The sequence below is a fragment of the Ananas comosus genome, linkage group 16 (assembly GCF_001540865.1).
Source record: "Ananas comosus cultivar F153 linkage group 16, ASM154086v1, whole genome shotgun sequence".
Taxonomy (NCBI): Eukaryota; Viridiplantae; Streptophyta; class Magnoliopsida; order Poales; family Bromeliaceae; genus Ananas; species Ananas comosus.
The window spans coordinates 4,675,221-4,699,305 of NC_033636.1; the positions used below are offsets into that span (position 1 = coordinate 4,675,221).

General features: G+C 39.6%; 2 protein-coding genes across 3 annotated transcripts in view; both read right to left on the reverse strand.

The window, feature by feature from the left end:
- LOC109722148 (65-kDa microtubule-associated protein 3-like) overlaps nt 1-24,085 on the reverse strand; it is a 47,297-nt gene that overhangs the window by 11,974 nt on the left and 11,238 nt on the right. The window lies entirely within an intron of this gene.
- On the reverse strand, nt 21,819-22,419 carry LOC109722150 (SKP1-like protein 11). The gene has a single exon (XM_020250046.1). The coding sequence runs from the start codon at nt 22,375-22,377 to the stop codon at nt 21,907-21,909; it is 471 nt and encodes a 156-aa protein (XP_020105635.1). The 5' UTR covers nt 22,378-22,419; the 3' UTR covers nt 21,819-21,906.

The window sequence follows — 24,085 nt, forward strand, 5'->3', positions numbered from 1 at the left end:
TGTACCGGACAAGACTGCGGCAACCGAGAGAGCGAGCTCTCGGGTTGGGCTTGGTCTCCAAACTTGTACCGGTACAAGAAACCGGTTACCGTACAAGGAGGCCGAAACAGGCAGATGAGTTGCAGATTTGGAAAAAAACCAGAGGGACTTGGAGGTATTGTTTAAAGCATGTGATGAAGGGTTATAGGAAGAGAGTAATTCCCCTTCTTCTTTCCCACTCCACAGCTCCCTCTCTCTATCTGGCTCGTGCAAACCGGAGAAGAGAAAGAAGAAGAAAATAAGAGAAGAAGAAAAGAGAAAGTGAAAGAGAAGATTGGTGAGACAAGGAGAAGATTCCTCTCCTCGTCTTCATTCTGTCATCTTCTTCCTCATTTGGAGCTCTAGGAGGTAAGCTTCCAAAACCCTTCTCATGGTAGATTTTCGTTTAGAATGGGTTTTGAAACCCTAGATTTTGATTTTGTTCTACCTACAAGCTTTTAGGAACTTCGTAGAGGGCAAGAAACACCATGAAATCCATTGTTGTCTTTCAGAGAGCTCTAATTGGGATTTCTAGGGTTTGCTTTAAACACCCTTAGAAAATGGTGTCGAATGTCCTATTTGAGTCCTAGATGATAAAACAAGCTCTCTTTGCTAATTTTTATAGATCAATCCAAGAAGATTGAAATATTGTATATTAGGGCATCCCCAAAGAGATTTGCTATATAGGTTTGATCTATTTTATCCGCTTGGAAAACTAATTGGGGACCTAATTGAACCCGTTAAACGCTCTGTTCGACAATACGACGAGTGTAGCGAGAAAGTTATTGACGAAATCGGCGTTTTTGGTACAGATGGAGGCACGCGAATAAAGCCTAAATCGTGAATTGGAACCGAAAGCATCTTGGAGTCAAGGAATAAAACTCCGGGAAAAAGACGGATCGCGGGTTCGGACGGTCGTTCGCTAAAGTCGGCAAGATACGGCCCAAACGGTGCCGAGCAGGACGCGGGGGAGGCCGGCAATGTCGACAAGCAATCGGAACGCGAATCAAGGAGGTCGTGTTACCGAAAGCGACTAGTCGCCCTTTATGTCTAGCAAGTGTAATCTCACGTGATGGCATGATGTTAAAGTAAATTGCATATGAGCCATGAAATAAAAATGAAGCAAAGTAAAATCTGGATGCATGATGATAATAAATGCATAGTGTAAAAATTGCATTGTTAAATAATGCATGCATTTAGAGCATACTAGGTAAATTCGTTATTAAGTAGGAGACATGATTAACTATAAGATGCAAATGCAAATGGGAAAGCATGCTAAAGTAAGTTAATGCTAGATTACGTAAAAAGAATGCATGTACTAATTATGCATAGATGGAAATGCTAAGTAGAGAGCATAATGAGCATAGCATGTATATAATGCTAGTTAAAGTAGAGAATGCAAAGTAGCATCATGAGAGCTAAGTAAGTGACATGATAACTCTAGTGTAAATAGAGTTGATTGGACAACTAGGTTGTCAGATAGATCGAGTGGCATCTAACCTAGTGTTAAAGAACATAGGTTGATTAGTAAACCTAGAGTCGAACAATTAGGTGTGTGGCATTTGACCTAGTGTTAGTAAACCTAGGTCGAACTAGTAAACCTAGAAGTGGACATCTAGGCGAAGATGACAAGAACCTAGCAAGTGTATCTAGGTTAAGTGATGTGGACATAGAACCTAGAGTATGGGAACCTAGGTTGATGAGTATAGTAGTATAACCACTAGGACGAGCTAGGTCGACAGTATAAGGTTGGCTATGAACCCTCGACCTGTGGTAAGTGGATTCCGGAATCCCAGGACTTATGATGTCCCTGGTACAGGCTACGGCGTTCGTGCGACGACTTCGCCGCCGAGCTTGGTACCGTGGGTAGATTGGGGGCGATCACATGGAGATCACCGCCCGGGGCTTGAACCATTGTCGTGGCGTTTGTGCGACGATTTCGCCGCCGGATGGTTAAGCCATTTGAGGATCAGACCGCCAGAGTAGACTGAATCCATGCTGGGTAAGTACGATGCAGGTGCCTCCAGGTCACTGAGTCTGACATGATCGTTGTTGGGTGTGGTGCGACCCGTTCGCCCCCAGACGGTATGTCATGTCTCGAGCTCACGCTGGGTAAGTGCAACGCGATCGCCACCGATGGTCAAGTCTTGCGACTCGAGCCGTGTTCAGCGTGTGCGACGATTTCGCCGCTAGGAGGCTGAGTCAGAGAGAGTGCGGTAGGCTGTTGAGCAGCCAGTGCGCGGACTATCCGCAGATGATTGACTCGAAGCCGAGTCGGGTGGTTAGCTATGATAGGATAGAGGAACCCTTATGAGCTAGAGATAGAGGTTTGAGCTAAGTAAATAGAAACCTTAGAAGCTAGTGGTTGGTGTTGTGATCCTAAGGTAATAGAAATCTTAGAGTAAAATTATGAGCTAAAGTAGCCAAGTAAAAGTAGAATTCAAATGATCTACTAGTTGTTGCATGATTTTCGTATCGCATATTGTGAGGCATGGCATGTATTTCAATTGAATATATATAACTGTTGTATATTGTTGAGCTAACATGTTGCAGTGCCTCCTCGGACCTATCGGTCGAGCTTTTCCCTTGGGTGGCCGTTCCCACTGGGAATCATGGAGTTGGTTCTCACCCCACGTTGTTTTGGGGTTTTCAGGTCGTTCGTGTGCGGCGCGGCGGCGCGAGGCAAGGGCGTAGCTCAGTAGATAGCGCCCCACCACAGAGACCGAGGTAGCAGTACCCTGAGACAGTCTAGCTTAGGGGCCTAGAAGACAAGAATAGAAAATGTATCAAACTTGTAAACTCTGATGTAATAATAAGATTGTAATTTGGAAGTAAAAATGTAAACTGAACTGTGATGTAAAGAGTGGGTGTAAAAATGAATGCTTGTAATAGCAAGTAGATTATGTATTTGATATTTCCTTATGCAATCTGGATTGATATCCGTTCCTTGTTGGAACATTCGTTGATTGTTTGGATTGCGACGCCTTGGACGTACTGGGGAGACTCTGTCCGCGTACAGGGGAATTCCCGGTCCGTTCGGCGGTCTGTCGTCGGCGCCGCGACCCGGTCCAAATAGGCGGTTGGTCGCGGGGCGTGACATATATATATATATATATAGAATTGAGCTCCTATGCTTTTAAAAGTACCAAGTCATTAGTGCTTGTAAGTTTTCGACCCTTGGATTAAGGGATGTGCGATTAAGATGATGTGGGCCCCCTAGGGTTGAGTGGGTGGATGGTTGGTTGAATAGTATAATCTAAAAGGTGAAAATGATCAAAGGCATAGATCTAACGGTAAAAAATTTATAAGCACCAAATGCTTGGTGCTTTTACAAGCACCATAGCGCCGGACTATATATATATATATAGAGTCCGGCTACTATACTCTTATGAGTATGATCGCCCTCGTACTCATAAGTTGTTTTCGATGATAAAGCTTCCGAATCGACGATCCACACCATTAAACGTTATCTAGAGCATTTGAAACATCTAGAAATCAAATTTTATAATTTTTCGACATCATTTACCTTACGATCAAAGGGTCACAAAATTGACAAATTTTAACGGCCGGTATGGAATATTTGCTAGTTTAACGGTGTAAAAAAATCGAAATCAGTTGAATTTTTTATCAAAAATTTTTTTCACTACATAGATAAAGATCAATAACTCCAATCTTAAATTGAAAGATCCGATCATCCATTTTTAAGAAGTCGTTCGATTTTGACCGTTTATTTTATACTCGCTTGATGAACTTTATTATGATTTCGAAAAATTATGAAATTTATTTTCTAAAAGTTTCAAATACTCTAGATCATATTTAACGGAGTGGATCGTCGATTCGGAAGCTCCATCATTGAAAACAACTTATGAGTACGAAGTGCTCTATTCTCATAAAAGTATAGTAGCCCTAGCATATATATTACTATTATATATACGAGAGAGAGAGAGAGAGAGCTAGTCTTTCTATACTATCTATAGTAACGGCTCCGGTACTATATCCCGCGTTTTATCGATTTTAGGGGTGTTCAAATCAACGATTCCAGCACCGTTATAAACATGATCTAGTATTTTAAGCTTTTTTAAAATAAAATTTTTATATTGTTTCGATATAGTTTACTTTATGATCAACCATTATCAAATTGATCAATTTTCAGGTAATATGGGATTTTGTGAGTTTAACGTGGTGTAAGAACGAATCTAAATTTCTCAAATTTTGATAGCATACTTTAAAATATCTAGATTTAAGGTTAACATCTCTTGATCTTTTCAATTTCCACATCCATTTGACATAACGATTATTTAGCTAGTAACATTTCAAAAAACTAAATTTAATTTTAAAACTTCAATGATACCCTGAGCTCATAATTAACGATTTGGATCATTAATTAAACGACCTACATGCGAATAACTAAGGCTATAGTACCGAAGCTCCAGTAACTATAGATTATTATAGTAAGCCTAATTCCTTATATATATATAGTATATTTATTTTTATGATTAAATTATATAATATAATATAAATATATATATAATAGAGTAGTTCATTAGTGTGCTATTAGGAGCACGGAGGCCCTCTAGCTCGCTAAGCCGTTTATTCAATATAAGAGCTTCGAATCGACATCGCTTCCGTAGACTGAGTTAATGGGTAATTTGAACTATCCTAGACAATAATTTCTATGATTTTTCGGCACGTCATTTCCATAGCGATCAAAGGGTCAAATTTCCCGTAGCGAATAAAAGTTCAAAATAAACAATTTTTCATGTTGATGTATACCGTTCTAATTTAACATGTAGAAATATTCAAATTAGATGAAATTTTGATAGAAAATTCTTTATATATGCTATTTACACAAATTATATGTTGTATCGAAAATTTTAATGCTATATGTACTACTTTTTGGATATATTTATTTTCATGCCGTTGAATTTTGCACCTTCAATCGTAGTAAATGATATCAAAAAGTTCACAAAATTTATTTATCTATAATACTTCAAATAGCCTAATCAAGTCTAACGAGCCGATGTCGTCGATTGGAAGCTCCACATTCGAAAACGCTATAGGTAAGCACGGAGGCCTCCGTACCCTAATAGCACCAAAGACCTACTCTATATATATATCTAGAGGATATATATATATTATATATATATTTATTGAGCGAAACATACTCCTAAAAGCAACAAGAGGTGTCGCTTTTGAATTTTTAACCTTTGGATGGAGAATTATGTAAAGGTTGGATATGGGGCTAGGTTGTAGAGGTTGGTTGGTAGGTGAGTCATAGTATTTTGATCCAAGGGTTATGTAGTTAAAATAAGATCCAGTTAGAAACCTAGAATGCACCATGGGGTGATACTTCCTCAGAGTATTCCTAGCCAATTATATATATTATATATTATTATTATATAGATATATCTATATTGATCCTCCATATTTGTCATTTGTATTTTAAGTAGCTTAAAGACAGTTTTCACTTTTAGGTTCCGGTGAATTGATTTTTCGTTACAATTTTCAATGTATAGCTTCTAGCTTGGGCGAAGCTGCCATTAAGATAAGCACCAAAATCCCGTTAGTTTTTTTATCATATAATTTAGGAAAATATATGATTGTGTGAAAATTTTATTTTGTACATTACAAAATTAAGGATTAAGCGTATATCACACATTTCTAAAAATGGTGTTAGTTTTATTGATTGGATTCTTTTAGCTTAAGAATTTGAGATTTGATAATATGTTCTATAATTAGTGACCGTTTTAAGTGTTTTAAATTACATTTCTGCTTTGTATTCTGCATGTTAATGGTTGCCATTCGACATTTAAGATAGAAGAAGCCCCATCAAATAAGATATTTCTTTCGACCATCTTTTCGATGCTATTACGAGATATATAGGACCGCGCTACTTACCAAGCAACAGTGTATGAGAAACAAAGAGAGAAGCTATCGTCGTCTCTATAAATTATCGCATTTGGTGCTGCGCCTATACTACATCAATCTGTATTTGCGCTTATCGAGCTCTCTCTGTTCTGTTTGACACCTTCGAGGTTTTTGTTCTGTTTTGCGCCTTCATGTGTTCTGATCTCGCCACACGAATCACACAATATAGTTAGTTGCCCTGAGACTTAATATATTTTCTTTCGTTATTTGCTGAAGAGAAACACCTTGTAAATTTATAGTTCATCTGACTGAATTTTAAGTTTTGCATAATCTTATTTCTGAATTTTGCAATAAAATACCAGTGCCGTCTTAAAGTAATTTTTGTATTTATTTTATTGTATTTATTGTATTGCTAATCAACTAATATGGTTTATGGTTGTTACCTAAGTATAGATCTGTGATTTGGTCCGGGCGGCTCAATTGAAGTGAACATTAAATAGTTAGTGTTTGATTTAGCGCCCTTTTTGTTTTTTATCTTCGTAATTTTTTTGGATGGAAATCTTTTGGACTACGTAAATGATCATTTTTACTGCTTTTGTATCATTATTGCTTCGTATCTCCACTTTTGTTAAATTAAGTATTCAGTTGGAACCGGAATTTCGTCTACAAATTTTCGTAGCAAACACTATTTTATTATCTGAGATTCTGATTCGTTGAACTTCAATTGCTCAGTCTTCATTTTTGATTCTTTTGATCTAGTGATAAATTTGTACATCATATTTTTGCTTGTCTGTCACTGGTTTGTAACCTTGCAAATATTTGCTAATTTAGTAGTATGCGCATCTGTTAGTTCGCCTCCGATTTGGCGTGACATATTCAGTTGTTTTAATCTCTCTTTGAGTTATCAACATGGCTTATTATTGCTAACAACATATGCTGATGTGAGATGAATGAAAGATGTGTGCAAACTGAGAAGATTATAATAAAAAAAAAGCAATATAAAAGACAAATAAGTGCATATAAAAACAGTAAATATGAAAAAAATATAAAAATATAATTCATTTCAGAAATGGCACTGTGGATATCCTGAAACTTAACAAAGAAAGAAAGTTCATTACCTTGTATCCACTAAGGAACTATCTTAATGGGCCCATCGTGATTCGTTCAAAATAGGGAACTACTTAGTAAACTTTGGATATCAAATGAAATTTGCAAACATGTAATTCGAGTGAGCATTCATAACTGCAAACATTCAATGAAACACAACGGTGATGTATTTGTATCTAGATTCTAAACCCCTATATCATACAGCAATGTATATATTCAAACATTTTAAAAAGTGAAACAACTTTCCAATACGCTACCATATTTGATCAATTCAATCGAAAACATGTGAGATTTGCAAGCATAGTTCATATTCCATAATGGGAATTGCAAGCCATAGTTTGCAATCACTCCATAATGATGAATTTTACAAACTAACACGTGAAGAGAATGAGACAATAATTTTAGATAGAAGGCAGTACCGCATGGGCGCTTACGATATTTATGATTCTGCATCGAATAACCAAATTGGCTACTTAATAAGTCCTCTAACAAACATTACTGATTCCTGCGCCCTTTCTTCAAAGTTTGCTCTTGTTCAACTTAATACCTTCCTTTAAGTTTAATTTATAATGGTTCTCTGGTGCTGGAAAGATCAGATTTCGCAGCCTTGTTTGTCACGATCCTCAACTTTAAAGAATGCGGAATGATAAAGAAAAATCTTATAAACGGAAAAAGAGTATATAATTTGAGAAAAGTTTGGCATAATAAACTAAGAGAAATATACAAAAGAGAAAAAGCAATCAGTAGAATAACACAATTCACTCACTCTATTTGTAGCCACTCACAAATTAAATTAACTGATCATGTGCGCTGCCAAGGGAGACAGTAAAAGCATATTGAGTCGCATAAAATAAAGCTAACTCCGACGAAGCGCCGGGCTCTCAGGACAAGGAATGAAGAGAGGACGACGTGGCACGATTGAAGTGCGCTCTTTCGGCGAAGCGGATGTCGCGAGGGAGGCGCCGCTCGCCACTCGTGTGAAAGCAGCGTGGCGAATTCGACCTGATCCGGGACGATCTTCTACATAAATCCAATGCTCAAAAGAATCGCACGAGACCTAATTAGAAGTCCGACAAACGAAATCCGAGTCTCACGAGCATTGCTGCGTGTAATGTGCTGCGCTGAAATACTTGGTGCGTCTGTTGTTGCTGAGTGAATCCGACCGAGCGCCAACAACGATTGCGGTGCGGCAGGCGGAGGGAGACATTGAGGCGGTCGGAGCGCGTTGCAACGTCAAATCCTCACTCGAACAAGCAGCTCGGAGAATCAGCGAAGGATTGGGATCGCCGAGCCCAAATGAAGAGATCGGAAAGATAAGAGGAGAGCAGGGAGGGGTACCGATTTCGAGGATTTTTGAAATAAAAAGGGAAGTTTTTAATAACAAATTTGTAGAACACGGTTCATTCACGTGATAGAGACTGAAATAATTGTTATATTTAAACTAAAAAAAAGGGAAAACTTCAAACACCCTCTGATGTTTCGCATTTTTGTTATTTAATTTCTCCCGTGGTTTTGTGTAACAAGTCTAGTTTACCCTCACCCCCACACCATCGCTTTCCCTTCCGTCCCACCACTTTGTCCACACCTCACACACTCCAAAGTCAACACCTGACGACTGGTTTCACCAATCATCGCACACCAAGACTACAAACATACTAAAACTCTCATATTTATTTTGTATCAATTCTCACTACCACCATCACCACCAACAACCAACTGCAACTACCCAACATTTAGTTATTTGAGTCCACCACACCAACCAGCCTTAGTCACCTCACAATGGTTTCTACAACAAAACAAGAATACACAACACACACAACTTCTTCCCATTACTAAACTCATAAAAATGATAAAAGGTAAACAAATACACAAGAGGAATACTGGAAGTATATAAGCTAGAACTAATTAACAAACGGTACTTACTTGATACACTTAAACTATAGAGTACTAAAGTGAAAAGTATAATACATTGTGTACTATTTGATACACCTTTTAAACAATAGGAACTAAATGAAAAAATGAAACCACAAGGAGGGCTATTGAAGTTTTCCAAAAAAAATTTATCGGAATAGTATTCAAACATATGATGTTGGTTGGTTGGTTGTTGGTTTTCCCTCATGACGGTGAACAAGTTCAGGAAACAGTTTGCCTAACACGTTTGATTCCATAAGAGCTTTCTATATTCCTTTTTTCATTTTATCAGTGCGTCCATTTAAAATCGACGAACGAATTCTATTTACGGGCACACTTGCGAGTTGTGATCGTTGCGTAATTACTGAAGTTTTATTTGTTGCATGTTGCGTTTGGCAATATTTTATCCATTCAATACCAAAGCATTTAATTTATTTTTCAAAAATAAGTAAAAGATCGAAACATTAAATCATACTAAGATAGCTAACTAATGGGCCTAGAGCTTTAAAATAGAAAACTGTTAAAATGACGTTATTAAAAAATATAGACCCAGCTAGCTGAAAGAGAATATCTTTCTCACTCTACGAGCATCAGATTCCGATTTCTCTTTAATAAAAGCTTTGCAGGGTCAAGAAACACTGGCGGGATTGACAGACCTGCAAATGAAAAGTTAATGCTAGCTCACGCTTTATACCAAATCGCAAGGCATACCGCACAAACGGGCTCACTTTATACGCACTTGCTTCCTCCATAAAACGATTCTATTGTGAAAAAAATTCAAATTTTGAAATGTTGAAGGCCAATAAAAAGTTCATGTGCATGTCGTGCACGTCAGCCTAATCTTTAGAAGCCATGATTAAAAGCGTATTTTGATACCACCGAAAGTAATAAAGAATAATAGTATATACTCGCAAGACGTAACTAGCAAGCCGTTAGAGATTGTCTTTTGGATTGAGCTCGTTGGCTCTGCAAAAATAGGAATGTAACGAGAAATGTAACAAACTGAATCAGTAGCGACTAATAAAAAGACAAATAACATCCAAAGAAAGGCTTTATTCCCCTCGAGATACAGAAAACTACTTCTTATTCCTCTATATTTTTTGCATTTTTAGGAAGATTATTGTCAATCTTTTCCTTTTCCGCATCTACCTGCTTCTAGAAGAGTTCTAAGGGTAAATTTTCAGAATCTGTATCCCAAAGGCACAGCTTCTTTTGTACAATTTTCAGACATAATTTTAATATAAAAGGCATTTCGACCTTCAGCACTCCAAACTAACTGTCATTTCAATTCATTCGCTTAACATTCAGCAGAACCCTTCTATAGTATAATGTTTCGAACTCCGGCTTGATCCTGATCCCTCATCAGCCGAATAGCTCCGGTTCCGTCCGACGGACGCAAACTTTCGAGGTCATCATTGAAGCCGGATTTAATGTCCTACACCGTTTTCCTAGGAAGACTTTGAATAGGAACAAGGTCTTGAGAATTCTGTCATAGCAATTTTTGAGATTCCATTGGGACCGCATTGAGGTAAATTAATTCGTACAGAGTAATGCTGACGATAAAGTCGCCATGATTTGCATATACAGGGTTCGTCTCCACGAATTCTGAAAACAGACCAAAGCCAGTAAATCGATAATCACGACGCCTACCCCCAAAAGCAATCCTAACCATCGAATAGGCGAGCATGTCCAATCCTGAAAGGCGAAGAGCCAAGTTTGGCTCAGCGTCAGTGACTAGATGAGCGGTCCTACAATATATGGACCAAAGTGTAATGTAAACCGAATTTGAATATAAGAGTAAATATAAATAAAAATAGATGAGATACTATTTTTATTGGATTAGAGAAGTAAAATATAAGTCGGGAAACGACTTTTCTGAAACTCGAATGAACACAAAGATTTAGAATCTTGTGAAAACGCTGAATATTATTAAGGCAAAAATGCACAATAGTCAAAAATATTAAAACTTTGGATATTTTTGGGATATTTTTATAACAGGTTAAAGTTTCATGTCAATCCGACACCACTGAAAGTAAAAAAGAAAATTCGACTTTATCTGTCTAAATTACAGTTCGTAAGCCTTTCGATGACAAATAGGTTCCAAACTGAAAAATAAAAATACATCCCGTTTATTTTGGCAAAACAAAGTCTACCTGTCAAATTTGAGCGAAAACGAACATTCAAAGCCGGGCGAAAAGTATGTACAGCGAGCTGCTCTAAACTGCTAATTGAAATTATGTATAAAAGGGTTTTTTTTCCCCTTTTCTCCCCTTCCTCCCACAAGCCACCACTCACACCTACCGTATCACACGTATAAGAGGAAGACAAACCCCCTTCTCTCTCTATAACTCTCCTCCTCTCTTAGTTCTCTCACCAAAGTTGATTAAGAGGACGATAATTGAAGATGAAGTCAGGAGTCTCTCCAATGTGAAGGTGCAACTGCCAATGGTGATATAGCTTAATGGCATCTGGTGCCTAGGTGAGATCTCATATTTAGCTAGATTTCCATTAAATCTTTATGTATAAATTCTAGTACCCTAATTGAATGTTACAGTTTCCATCCATTTAATTGGGTTAATTGTAGAATAGTTCATCTACGATTTGAATAAGTTTGGAAATAGAGGTTTGATCTGATAACCCTATTTGTTTCTAATAAGTAGAATTGAGCATTGAAGACCCTAGTTGGCGAATTTGGTTGTCGTGCCGATTTCGATTTGAGCCAAACCGGGTCACTGTGCCGCGAAAACCATCGCAAAGTGACTACAAGCAATCGAAAGCATTATTAAGGTTGTGCCTACCGGAAAGCGATAGATCTTCCCAAAGTGTGTATGCCATTATGAATGCTTGAAGATATTAATTACATTGAAAAAGCATGAACAGATCTAAAATACATGAGTTAGTTGCCTAAATAACCGTGAGCTAGATACTAAGAGATTAAATATATAATGAATGCATAAACAATATTTAAAAAAATGCATAGCAGATGCTAAGTAACATTAACATAATTATAAATACAAGCCTGATAGAGATGCTAATAAAAATTCATATGATATATCTAGTAAAATCATGAGGTATAATTGTTACCCTTGAATGGATAAAGACTCGCATGAGTAAGATGAGATATGTGCTAGATAGAATGTGAACAATCGATAAACTCTATAAGTAAAGAACCTCGCAAGTAAGCTTGTAACTAAAGCATCACTAATTAAATAATAAGACACAAAGGCAATAAAACCTAGTGTATTAACATAGGTATTCATGAGTGACATTAAAGAATTCCTAGGTGTGGACAACTAGAAAAAAACACGATGCAATTAAACCATTATTAAATATAGTTGAAATGAAACTAGAGCAAGTAACCTAGTTAAACTACCGACATTTAACTAAGCAAGTATAACCTAGGTTTAATGGACATGAGTGACATCGAACAAGTCAATGACCTAGGTATAAGATGACCCAGTGCTAATGAACCTAGCATGGTTAGTGCATGAACCTAAAGTTTAAACTAGGTTGAATAAGCTTGACCTAAGATATCGACACTATAGTTAATACCAACCCTAAGATATAATTGATTCACGGATCCCTAGAAGAAGGCTCTAGTGCACGAATAAGACTTGCGACGAGCGCAAGGAAATCAAGACTGTGGGTATGTTGGTTCTCCTCGCCCGACAGTGATTCAAACGTAGTGAGTCTCCTCACCCGGTATGTGAAATGCAAATGAAACATCAATCGGTACGTGTTCTCCTCGCCGGCCTTCCTCAGTGATCAACTGGATGGTTATCCCTCGCGTACCAAGAATAGGTACGCTTATCTTGGTTCTCCCACCGTAGTCCATAAGCCACTATTAATCGGCGTTCGATGGTTATCCTCACACTTATAGACCTATAAGTTAAGATTAAGCTGAGGTGCAATGAGACTTCCTCTCCTCGAAACTATAGAGCGCCCGGACATCCGCGGATTAACTCAAGACCTATCGAGGCATAGTTGCTAAGGTGAAGTGACTTCCAAAGTAGATATAAGAAAAAGAAGCTAATTCTAAAAATCGAAGTATAAAATGCAAAGTCAAGAATGCTAAAGAATCAAAAAGCTAAGCTAAAAGAATGCTACGTTAAAGAACTTAGTGTAAAAAGGCTAATTATAAGAATTAAATACGAGAGTAATCAACTTTAATCACTTCATGATTCCTGATTTCATATGCATATTTGTTGAGCAGGAATACTGATAAATGTTATTTAAATATATATACACGCCTTCGAACCCCTATTGGTTCAGATTTGCACAGCCCTGACAGATCGCGAACGACAACGTTTTTCACTGTACGTCTAGCGTAAATCAAATACAATTCACAAGTGTTCCACCAAACAGAAATCAACATACATATTGCAATATGGAAATGTACACAACATAAACACAATCCTATGTTATCGTCAGCTATTCACATTGGATAATTTGCTTACATCACAATCTCACAACTTTCTCCAACATACAATCTGAGTTTATTAACATTTGCTACATCTGTATCTTCATTCCCTCTACCCCTAGTTATACCACTCGGTACCACTATCCTCTGATCTAGTAGCGGCCTATCATACACTACGCCCTTGCCTTCACGCCGCTGCGCCGCTCACAGTGAAATCCAACACCAAACAACGTGGTGTGAGAACCAACTCCAGTCCCAGTGAACGGCCACCAAGAAAAGCTCGTACCAATAGTTCAAGGAGCCTGGCAACAATTAATCACAATACATTAAACAATCTATATGCGATATTGAACTAAATCATGCCCGAAAATGCGATATGCCATACTGAACTATCAATGACATTAATGATTCTAACTTCATATTAATATAAACCATTTTTTACTTGTAGCCGTCTTACTATATATTTCTATCATTAAGCTTTCTCTAGTCTTTACTTGCACATAACCCTCATATGCGATCTTTCCTAAGGTCTCATCACCTTAGACCTCTATGCCACTCGACCGTCTGAGTCCAATCCCTCGCGGATAGTTCGCACACAATGCTGCTCCCACATCTCCTCGTACTCGATACTCGGCACCCGGCGCGAAATCGCGCATCACCCAGCTCGGCTCAAGTCACCTGGGTTGATCCACAAACTGCTCAAACCATTCCGCAGCGAAATCTCGCACACGCCACAAATGTCTTACCCCGAGCGCGAAATCGCGCCACAATTCTGATCGTTCACCCACACTTGTGTTCACAATCCGGGATTCCAATCCATTTCACGTATCAAGGTTTGAGTTCTTAACCTATGGAATTGACCTATTAGTCCAACTTTACTCAACCTAATTAATACTTTAGTTCAATTGCTTTATACTCTTAAGCCTAAGTTTCTAGCACTAGGTCCATACTATTAACTCTAATTCCCATGACTTAGTTCTTACCTTACTCACAACCTATATTCTCATAACATTAGGTTAATGGCTTCTCGTTACCTATTTCATTACATAGTTCTTTACCCTACTTTTCTACCTAGTTCATAGACTTTTAAGTCAATCACTCGATCTATATGTATACATATGTCCTTTACTCCTAGGTTCACGACTCTAGGTTCAATGCCACTCGATCTATATGTATACATATGTCCTTTACTTAGCATTCTTACATTAGCATCTCTACGCATGCAACATGTCTAACATATGTCATTTATGCATTACTTAACATTCTTACATTATGACCATATGCATTATTTACACTATGTCATTATGCATCATTTGGTAGCCTAATTTAGCATTCATCTCATGCATACACATGCTCTATCAATAGCTACCATTACATGCATCAATGATAAACATTTAACTTAGACATACAGGCGACCTAGTCGCTTTGGTAAACACAACCCACCTGTATCGCGTTCCGATTGCTTGTCGACACTTGCAATCGGCCTCCCGCGGCGCCCGTATCCGGCACGGCCCAATATTGCAACTGCGTCACAACCGTGCTCCGCTTCGCAGCCCCGAAAATTATAGGTCTTCGGTTATGTGCCCCGGCGCTCCAATCCATTTCCACGATTTTACGACATCGCCTCGGCCCTCCAGGCGGAAACGAAGCTAAATCATCAGTTTCTTCAATATCTTTGTAACGGCTCGACGGATTGCCAAACGGACTTCGCCAACATGTTTCGTTACCTACCAATTTGGTTTATGAAGGGTTAAATGAGATCAAACCCTTATATTTACAAAAATCCCATTTCGGACCCTAGATTTGCAACTATTGCAAAATACACCATTAGAGCTTTGGATTCAAGCTTCAATAAACTCCTTAGCATACTAGGGTTTCAATTAAATCCATTCTAGAGATCAAAATCCATAATCTAGAAGGTTACTATTAAAGCCCTAGAAGCTTACCTCTCTAGGTTTGCTCCAAGGTGAGGAAGAAGATGATGGAGGGGAAGCTCTCCACTTGCTCCACCTTCTTTTCCCTTTCTTCTTCTTCTTTCTCTTCTTCTTCTTCTCTTCTCCTTTCCTTTCTAGAGAGAGAGAGGGAGAGTTTTGCGGTGATAGAGAGTTTTGGGGTGAGGGAAAGAGAGAAAGAGAGGTTCTAACCCTCTCTATACACTTAACCCATGCAACAATTGCACATAAGCCCCTCAACAATGCCTCTATTGCAACAGCCCGAACTGGGCATTTTCGGGTCTCTGGGACCGGTCCCAGGCAGTGAGAGACCGGTCCCCGAAGGTCCAGAAAAACAGCATTCCAGACTTAGCCAAATTTTCAGCTTTTTCAGCTTTCGGGGTCCGTTTTCACTCCGTTTTCGCTCGTTTGACCTCCGATTATTTTCAAATCGAACCGAGACTCTCCAAACATGTTTTCGAACATGTTTTCATCATCTTTTCATCCACGCTAATGCCGGATTTAGCTCACGGCCCAACATAGCCTTTCGGGTTTCGTTTTCGCGCCTACGCGCACCGAAACGCCCGAATGCTCCAGAACTTCTCCGAACTTCACCGGGATCATTCAAATGGCTTTCCAACCAAATGTACACCATAACGTCATGACTTTAGAAGTTCGGTATGTTACATTCTCCCCTCCTTTAAAAGAGTTTCGTCCGCGAAACTCAAACTGCACCTCAATTCAGCTCCTCGAGCAATTGAGAGCACCAATGCACTTTTCCACTTAGGAATGGCTTTATACTCTTTAGAACTATCCAAGAGGCCCACTACGGAGGGTACAATACCAAACTCGTACAACTTCGCAAGGTGCATCTCGCAAAATGCATTACGGTCTCCGTCATTCTTAGTGGTAGTGCAAGTCGAAACTCAACGACTTTACGCGCTCCAACACCATTCATAACCTAGCACGCAAGGCCTTTTCTTTACATTTACCTTCCCCCTCAGGGTATTCCGATTCGATCACCATCATTGCTTAAAAGCAATATTACCAGTGCATCGTTTCCTCGCGAGTGTTCCAATCATATCCGGATCTTTACTCTATTGAGAGATGGCCTACTCCGGCGCACATCACGAATCTCAATCTACAAAAGAGCATTATCCTCAAGTTTTCCAACCTCTCCAACATGACCCAGCCTGCCTCGGCAAAATTCATACTCGGGGACCGGTCTTGCCCTACCTGGGACCGGTTGCCCCGCGCTGCGCAACCCTCCACCTTGGGGCAACCGGTCTCTCCCTCTTAGGACCGGTCCTCGAGAGCATGCTCGCGCAGACCACGTTCGGGAACCGGTCCCTCCCGCCAGGGACTGGTCCCCGAGAGCAAATCTGCCAAGTGCAGATTCTTGCACCATTTGCTCTCGTGGACTCCATTGCAATGCACTTTTGATGCATTTGACTTCTTCGGCTTCTACGAAGCACTCCCACTCGACAATTAGTCGATCTTGAGCGAAGTTCAACTCTCGTATTTAGAGAATTCACTTCCTTACTCCAACTTTTCCACAGAGTTATCGGCCATACCGCTCATCGGTTTCCATGGGTGGTCCATAGACCGCCAATTCCACGAAGGCGTACCGCCTAAACCTGTTCAATCACTCGCGCAACACAGACCCAATCAACATTCTCGGGTGAAATTGTCACTTGAAAATTCACACACACTCCAATCAGGAGCTATCGAGACCCCAATCCGCATCTAGTCCTTGGGTTGGGTCACTACACACTCTGTGTGTCATCAATCACATAATCTATCACGTGGCATTCCACGTTCCCAGGTCTCAGCTCGGACTACCGCCCTGACCAAACTCTGCCCCACTACTGGGCTGCTGCTCCTCACAGCTAACTGCGCCTGCCCAATGGGCCCAGGCTCCACAGTCCACATACGGTCAGGCACGAGTCGTCCCTAAGCAATACCCGCCGTCGACGTCCTACACGACATGCTCCAACGAGCTACAAACACCGCTATCGGCTCCTAAGCACCTAGTGCGAGCCATCAGCCCTACGAGTGATCCATGGCCCGCTTCACACTTAGCAATGCTAAAGTGCTACTGCCAACACTCTCTCGGCTGATTCAATACCGCACACCACGAGTACCTACATTCGAGCGCTCTACACACCTCTGCTGCATCCCAACTACGTCAAGCATTAGGCAACTTTGCCTAAGCGCACTAACGACACAGGCACAACTTACCTACCTCAATTTGAGGTACTACTAGGCCTCACATGCCCGTACTCGGCCATTAACCGGCTATTTACTCACAGTGATTCTACTTTCACTGCTCGATCTATCGGAACGACATCCGAAATTCTCGGAGTACTCGGGTATCCTCACGTATCCTAACTCAACTCTCGCAATCTACTATCCATTGCCTTGAGAGTCGCTTCACCCCTTCGCGTTCACCACGAGTCTCACTCCTCGTGCAAGAATCCTTACTAGCCATTTGCTAGTACCAGTTGGCTCTCTACCTGCTCTAGTAGGCGCCACACTCTCACCGCATAAGCATGCTCGGGTATCTACCTATACCCGCCCTATGGGTCCCTACTATGTAATGCATAATAAGTAGCACCCGACCATTCAATAAAATGCATGCTATGCATCAACTTAAGACTATACAAAAGCGTATGCTTGCTTAATTAACTCATACCTGCCATGACGTCATCAGCAGCGGCAGGTTCCACAACTCGGGTCGCGTACCCATGGCCACTTGGCGCTCGCCGCGAACCCTCCGGTTGCACCGTCGTCAATGGTCGCTCTCCCGACCATGCCGCAGGTGGCACACCTGCAGGCTGTCCCACAGAGGAATGGGCCGTCGCCAGCATCAAGGCCCGGCTATCACCTTGCGGACACTCGTCCCGCGTATGGCGCGGCAGCCCACACTTGAAGCACTTGCCCTCACGCTGCTCACACTGCTGGGGGTAATGAGTGTCATGCCCCAGATTACACGTTCCCCGGGCATGCCGACAAATCCGTCGTATACAAAGGAATTTCCCCTGATACGAAGCGACAGCTGTACCTGTAAAACATACAATACTACAAACAGTAGTATAGAGCTGCTAGAAGAACTAGTAAAGTAAAAGAAACCGAGTTCCATATACATACACTGAATCCCAGAGTACAAAACTACTCGCGCTGGCGAGTTAAAAGTCTGTATGTACATGAACCCAAACCAAAACATCTACCTGCAGTAGGGGTGCCTCTAGCTCTGCTCCTCGGGTAGGGCTCTAACTCGCGACGCCCTTGCCTAGATCCTGATCAGCAACAGCAGCAGCCGAAGACGAAGGCTCTGCAAAAACGGGGTAACAACTGGGCGTGAGAACTACTGTAGAAACAAGTAGTCCTCAGTGGGTGCCGCCCTCAACAATCATCAGTCCACCCACTAAGTCTACAGAAGGTAACAAGGCTAGCAGAAAAAGCTGGAAAGAAATCTACAGCTACATATCGCTACACTAGCATGATCTACACTAACCAACTGTAGTAAAAGTTACAACTGACTCAATTTCACTAGGGACTATGAACACACCCGTCCCGCCTGTCGGATCGAACCTGTAACCTACTCCAGGAGTAGCTGGTGGAGAGAACTCTCTAGGGACTGTGAATACACCCATCCCGTCTAATTAGGTGACACCGTAGCTCAAGAGTAACCGGCGGAGAAGACTCTCTAGAGATTGTGAATACACCCGTCTCGTCTACTAGACTACACCGTATCTCAAGAGTAACCGGTGGAGAAAACTCTTTAAAGACTGTGAGTACACCCTTCTCGCCTAATTAGACTACACCGTATCTCCAGAGTAGACGGTTCCAGAAAAGGTCCAACAGGACGGCTAAGACTCCACTCACGTCACAACCTCACTAAAGGTAGGGAAAAGCCGTGTCGTGGGTCCCGGCGGTGTACCAATGTGATTTTCAAGACTTTCGGTCAATTACGGAGATCGGTTTTAGGAAACCAATTCTGTAGGAAATCTTGGGATTTGTGAGTATTGTGTTTTGAGTCAGTAGCTTGGACTCTGACTTTGTGGACCCTTCGTAGGTCCGGTCAATGGTTCTGCATATCTTAGGGACAGACACATCAGAGGTACATGTGGGTATTTCGATCCGAAGTCGGTCTAGTGGTGCACGCTCGGTGACGTTCCCTACACCTTCTCTCTCTATATTTCTTGCATTACTTATGATTGTTGACCTGGCACCATATGACTCAATTGCATGTTACTTAGTTACTTTTACATTTGTTTATCATGATCTAGAAATAGAGCGGTTATTTACTGTATTCGTGAATTTGTGGCATCCATTGTGACCTAGCTGGTCGGTCCTGTGACTCTCGTTGTTCAATGACCCATTCGATTGGTATATCCTGATGGGTTTGATTGTTGGTTACTTGCCAACGGCTATTGATCATATTTGCATTGATCGCCATTGCTTGTACGCATGTCACGTACACCAGCGGTTTGGCCACCGCAACGGTGTTCTTTTTCGAAAAAGCAGTCGGACTTTCGACCCATGAGCCCAGGAACTTATACTAGGGTTATATTCTATTTAGAGTGGCATGGCACTTGCTTGAGGTCTTTAGACCGACACGGCAGATCTGGATTGGGTACTTTGGGACTATTATCCGGTTGATGCATTTTACTTACAGTAGCGGTAGTTGTATATGTATCTTGCTTCCTCTTTTACTTTGCTACTGTATTATTTTTCATAGCTATACTTGGTTACAAGTGAGTACACTCGCCCTCGTTGGCTTGCGGTACCTATTGAGAGACCCTTGTTGGTTTTCACTCCTCCTCTCCCCCCCTAAATTTCAGGTGATCTTAGAGGTGCGAGTCGAAACGAGGCGCGTATCTAGCAAGCGTCAGAGGTCCCGGCATGGCGGCATCTTTGGTTCTAGACTTGCTTTTTCTTTTTATGAATAATTAGACTATTGTGGTTCAGTTTGATTCTAATTGAAGGTGATTTTGTTTTGAGATTTCAAATAAATTTATTATCAAAATCGTGTGGATTTATGAAAAATGATTTTTTATCTCTCGTGGTAACTCGCTTTTAAAGATAAAAAGATTTTATGTGGGAAACAGTTTTTTAAAAAAAAAATTGGCTTTTTGTGATCCTATTATTTCAAAATGAGTTTCCGAGTGGAAAGCACTTTCAACTAGTAGATGTGGAATCTTATGAATCTTGTGATGTACCATTATGAATGTAAATTGTGAATGGATGTGGTTGTGACTTATATTATGAGCGACGTCGTGCAAATATAGAGAAGATTTTATCTGTGTGGACAGAGAATTCTCTGTATTTGTGACGGATCTGTTATCCCTTCGGTCAAGGTTAAAAAAAAGAGGGCATTTTTCACTGATCCATTGGCTTCGAATTGGCCTTCTTGTCAAATGGCTTTATAAAAGGGACCCCGTGGCGTGACAGGTCCCTCTGGTTAACAGTTTCTTACTTAAAACTCACCTATATGTGTGTTTTGTTCATAAATTCATCCACCTTCAAAATCGCACAATTGACACATGAAATGTTGCACTCTTTGAATAAAAACTCTATTTTAGTTGTTTTGCTTGCGCCCAATTTTATCTTCAAAACATCACTTTATCGCATGAAATTACATCAAGATTTCTCTCATGACTTACGGCACTGCCAGATCTCGAAGGCGATGATTTTTGTTTCGCTGGAAAATAGTCCAATTACACGACATTCCTCCATTTTTATGAAAATTACTGTAAAATCTTGAAGTTCTACATCACAACTCCGACCATGCTCTAAATGGCGCCACCCTCATCTCTACCACGGTGACCACGCCGGAGAATGCCGAAACGACCACGGTCATGAGCAAGTCAAGTTAATTTGGTCTTTGTCCTCTCGCTCATGGGCAAAGTAGGGGAGGAACATGCCAATGACGTGGGGCCAGCGGAGAAGTGAAAGAAAGTTGGCGGAGAAAGAGAGCAAGGAGAAAGAAAATAGAGGTACTTTGGTCTGTTCGGAAAAAAAAAAAATGGTCTGAATATGCAAAAAAAAAAAAAAGATAAAAAAAAATGCAGTCTACTTTTGCAAAATTGTGAAACTGAAACTTTTATAGAAAATAGCCATGCAAATGTTAATATGGTAAATTTACCATGGTCTTTAACATTGAAATTAAGCTTCCAATATTGAACTTCACAATTTACGTTAGCGAATAATCGCAATTCTCATAAGCACAAAATTGTATATTTTAGCTACAAAAATAATATTACTAAACAATAACTTTACATCTTTTTTTAAGATAAAATTTGTACTTATCTTTTATCCGTTTTTCGTTTTAATTTGTTACATAAATAGGCTACATGGATTTTTCATTAATAACAGTTGTATGGCAGAGTGTTGTTAGTATGTGCTCCAAATTTTTAGAACAATAGAGAAGTCCAAAATTATTATAAAGCTGCAGTACTTAATNAAAAAAAAAAAAAAAAAAAAAAAGAGATCCAATATATAGAAAAGTATCATATTATTTTATTAATATAAAAAATGAAAATCCATATATCAAAAATGAAAAGAAAAACGAAAGTAATTAATGAACCCTAAAACTCAAATACTTTAACATGCATGCAAAAGTCTCAATCGTATAGTAGCGATCGATCAATGACAGGCATCGAAAGCCCAAGGATACTTGCTCCGCTCCTCAGCCTCCTCTTCGGGAGTGAAGTCATTCTCAACTCCGAAAACGTCGCGGACAACTTCCACCGACATGTTCTTGATTCGGTCAGCGACGGTGCAGGCCGCGCGGTCCAGCAGTTTCTCATCCACGAGAAAGTTGGCGGCTTTGAGCATGTCGCATAAATCGCCGATGGTGCAGTCAAAGAACTCCGCCTCCCACGCCGCCTCCCCGCCTGCACCGTCGATATCGCCGTGGTGGTGCCGGTGGCTCCAGAACTCCACCACCTTCGCCACCGTCGCAGAATTCATATATTTGAGGGGTACCGGCCCCTCGACGCCCATTTCGACCATATTCTTGATGGTCACCGAGCACTCCAGCGCCGCCGCCGCATCCACTTCGTGCTCCGTGCCCTCGGAGCTTATCAATACGATCGTCTTCTTCGGCTCTGCCATATCTGCAGGAAGAACAAAAAAGGAAAAGAAGAAGAAAAAGAAAAAAAGACGCTAACCGATGCCTCTTGTGATAATTAAAAGTAGTGTAGTGGTGCATTATATTATATATTATAAGCAGTAGTGGAGACTTTAATAAAGGAATCCATGTAGTATTGTATTTGTAGACCTACTGGGAGTCGGAGTCGGAGTCGGAGTCGCACTCATATAATTAAGTACGATTTATCTTTGCATGCAAGGAAGGGACGACTCGCAGGAAATCACAAGAAAAAACAGAGCCGTACATTGAAGCTAAAGTTTGGAATAATTTCGTACGTGTTTCTATAAATTTTTTAAAAAACTTTAAATTTATTAATCTTGTAGTAAGGTTTTAATCATGAAATGTATCTTCTTAGAGCTAAAAATATATATATAAATTTATCTCTACGGTTCGGCTGGCTACCGTCCTTTACTATTTGGACCGTTGATATATTATTGTAAAAAACATTTCTGCAACGACCTGTTTTTAAATAGAAGATACAGTTTTCAAATTATATTATTGTAAGGTACGATCGATGCTGCGTTATAAAATCAAAAAGTGTTGCATACAATAATATCACGAACCTATTTTTATCTTATGGTTCATAAATTACTTTTTTGCTATTCTATTTAACGGTGGCGGATACTATCGGCGAACAAAATTAATACTGGTGGCATTTTTCAAACAATAATAAATAAGCGAAGAAAAAGTATATATGTCGAACCTGGAAGGGCTAATTGAGATTAAGCTTTTCTATTCATTAGGTTCATGAGAAAATAAGCTAGGATTTATGCGAGCATTGCTACTCATACATCTAAAAGTGAATGTACTTGATGTTATTAATAATTAGTTAAAATACGCCCAATCCGTTAAATCGGTATATCCACTCAGATTGGAACGTATAAGTAGGAATTTATTATTTTATATAGACCCAATCCAAATTAGCTGGTGAGTGACGCAAATTCTACAACCGAATTAGAGACTGCCGCGTGGCACCATTGGAGATTTGTGCCGGGTATGTAATTAAATTAAATGCTCCGTGCGCAGCACCTTTTATTTAATAATCGTTTAAAATTAAACTTTTAATTTAATTTAAAGAAATGATAAAATTCAAAATTTTATTACTCAGAATTAATTTTAGTACTCTAGATAATTAAACAGCAGAAAGAAAAATATTCCCTGATCTATAAAAAAATAATTGTGCAAATTAATTTATAATCTTTTATATAAATATTTTAAATATCATAAGTATGTCGACTAACTTAGATTTTGATTTAAAACGGCATTTAAAACCCGCTGAAGTGTACAAAGAGCCCATCATCTTTTGGTGGTTTTGAAGTGGCTACTCAACTCTTCTTTTTTTTTTATTTATGCACTCTCTTAAGTTTTTGATTTTTTGGAATTTAATGATTTTAGTCTAATAAATTAGAATTTTTTTACAATTTAATGATTTTAGTCTTCAATATTTAGCATATAAATTAACCTAGATAATTAATGGCTAATAGGCTTTTAAACTTTAATGAACTCAAAGAAAAAATTAGATTAATAGCTAAATTTTCAACATAATTAACTATAACAAAAATTATATTTAATTCAATAAATTCAATAGTTTTAATCACTTTTTCAGTAAATAAAACTACAATCATTACAACAGAATTAGGCTATAGGAACACGTTCTTAGAACACTTTTAT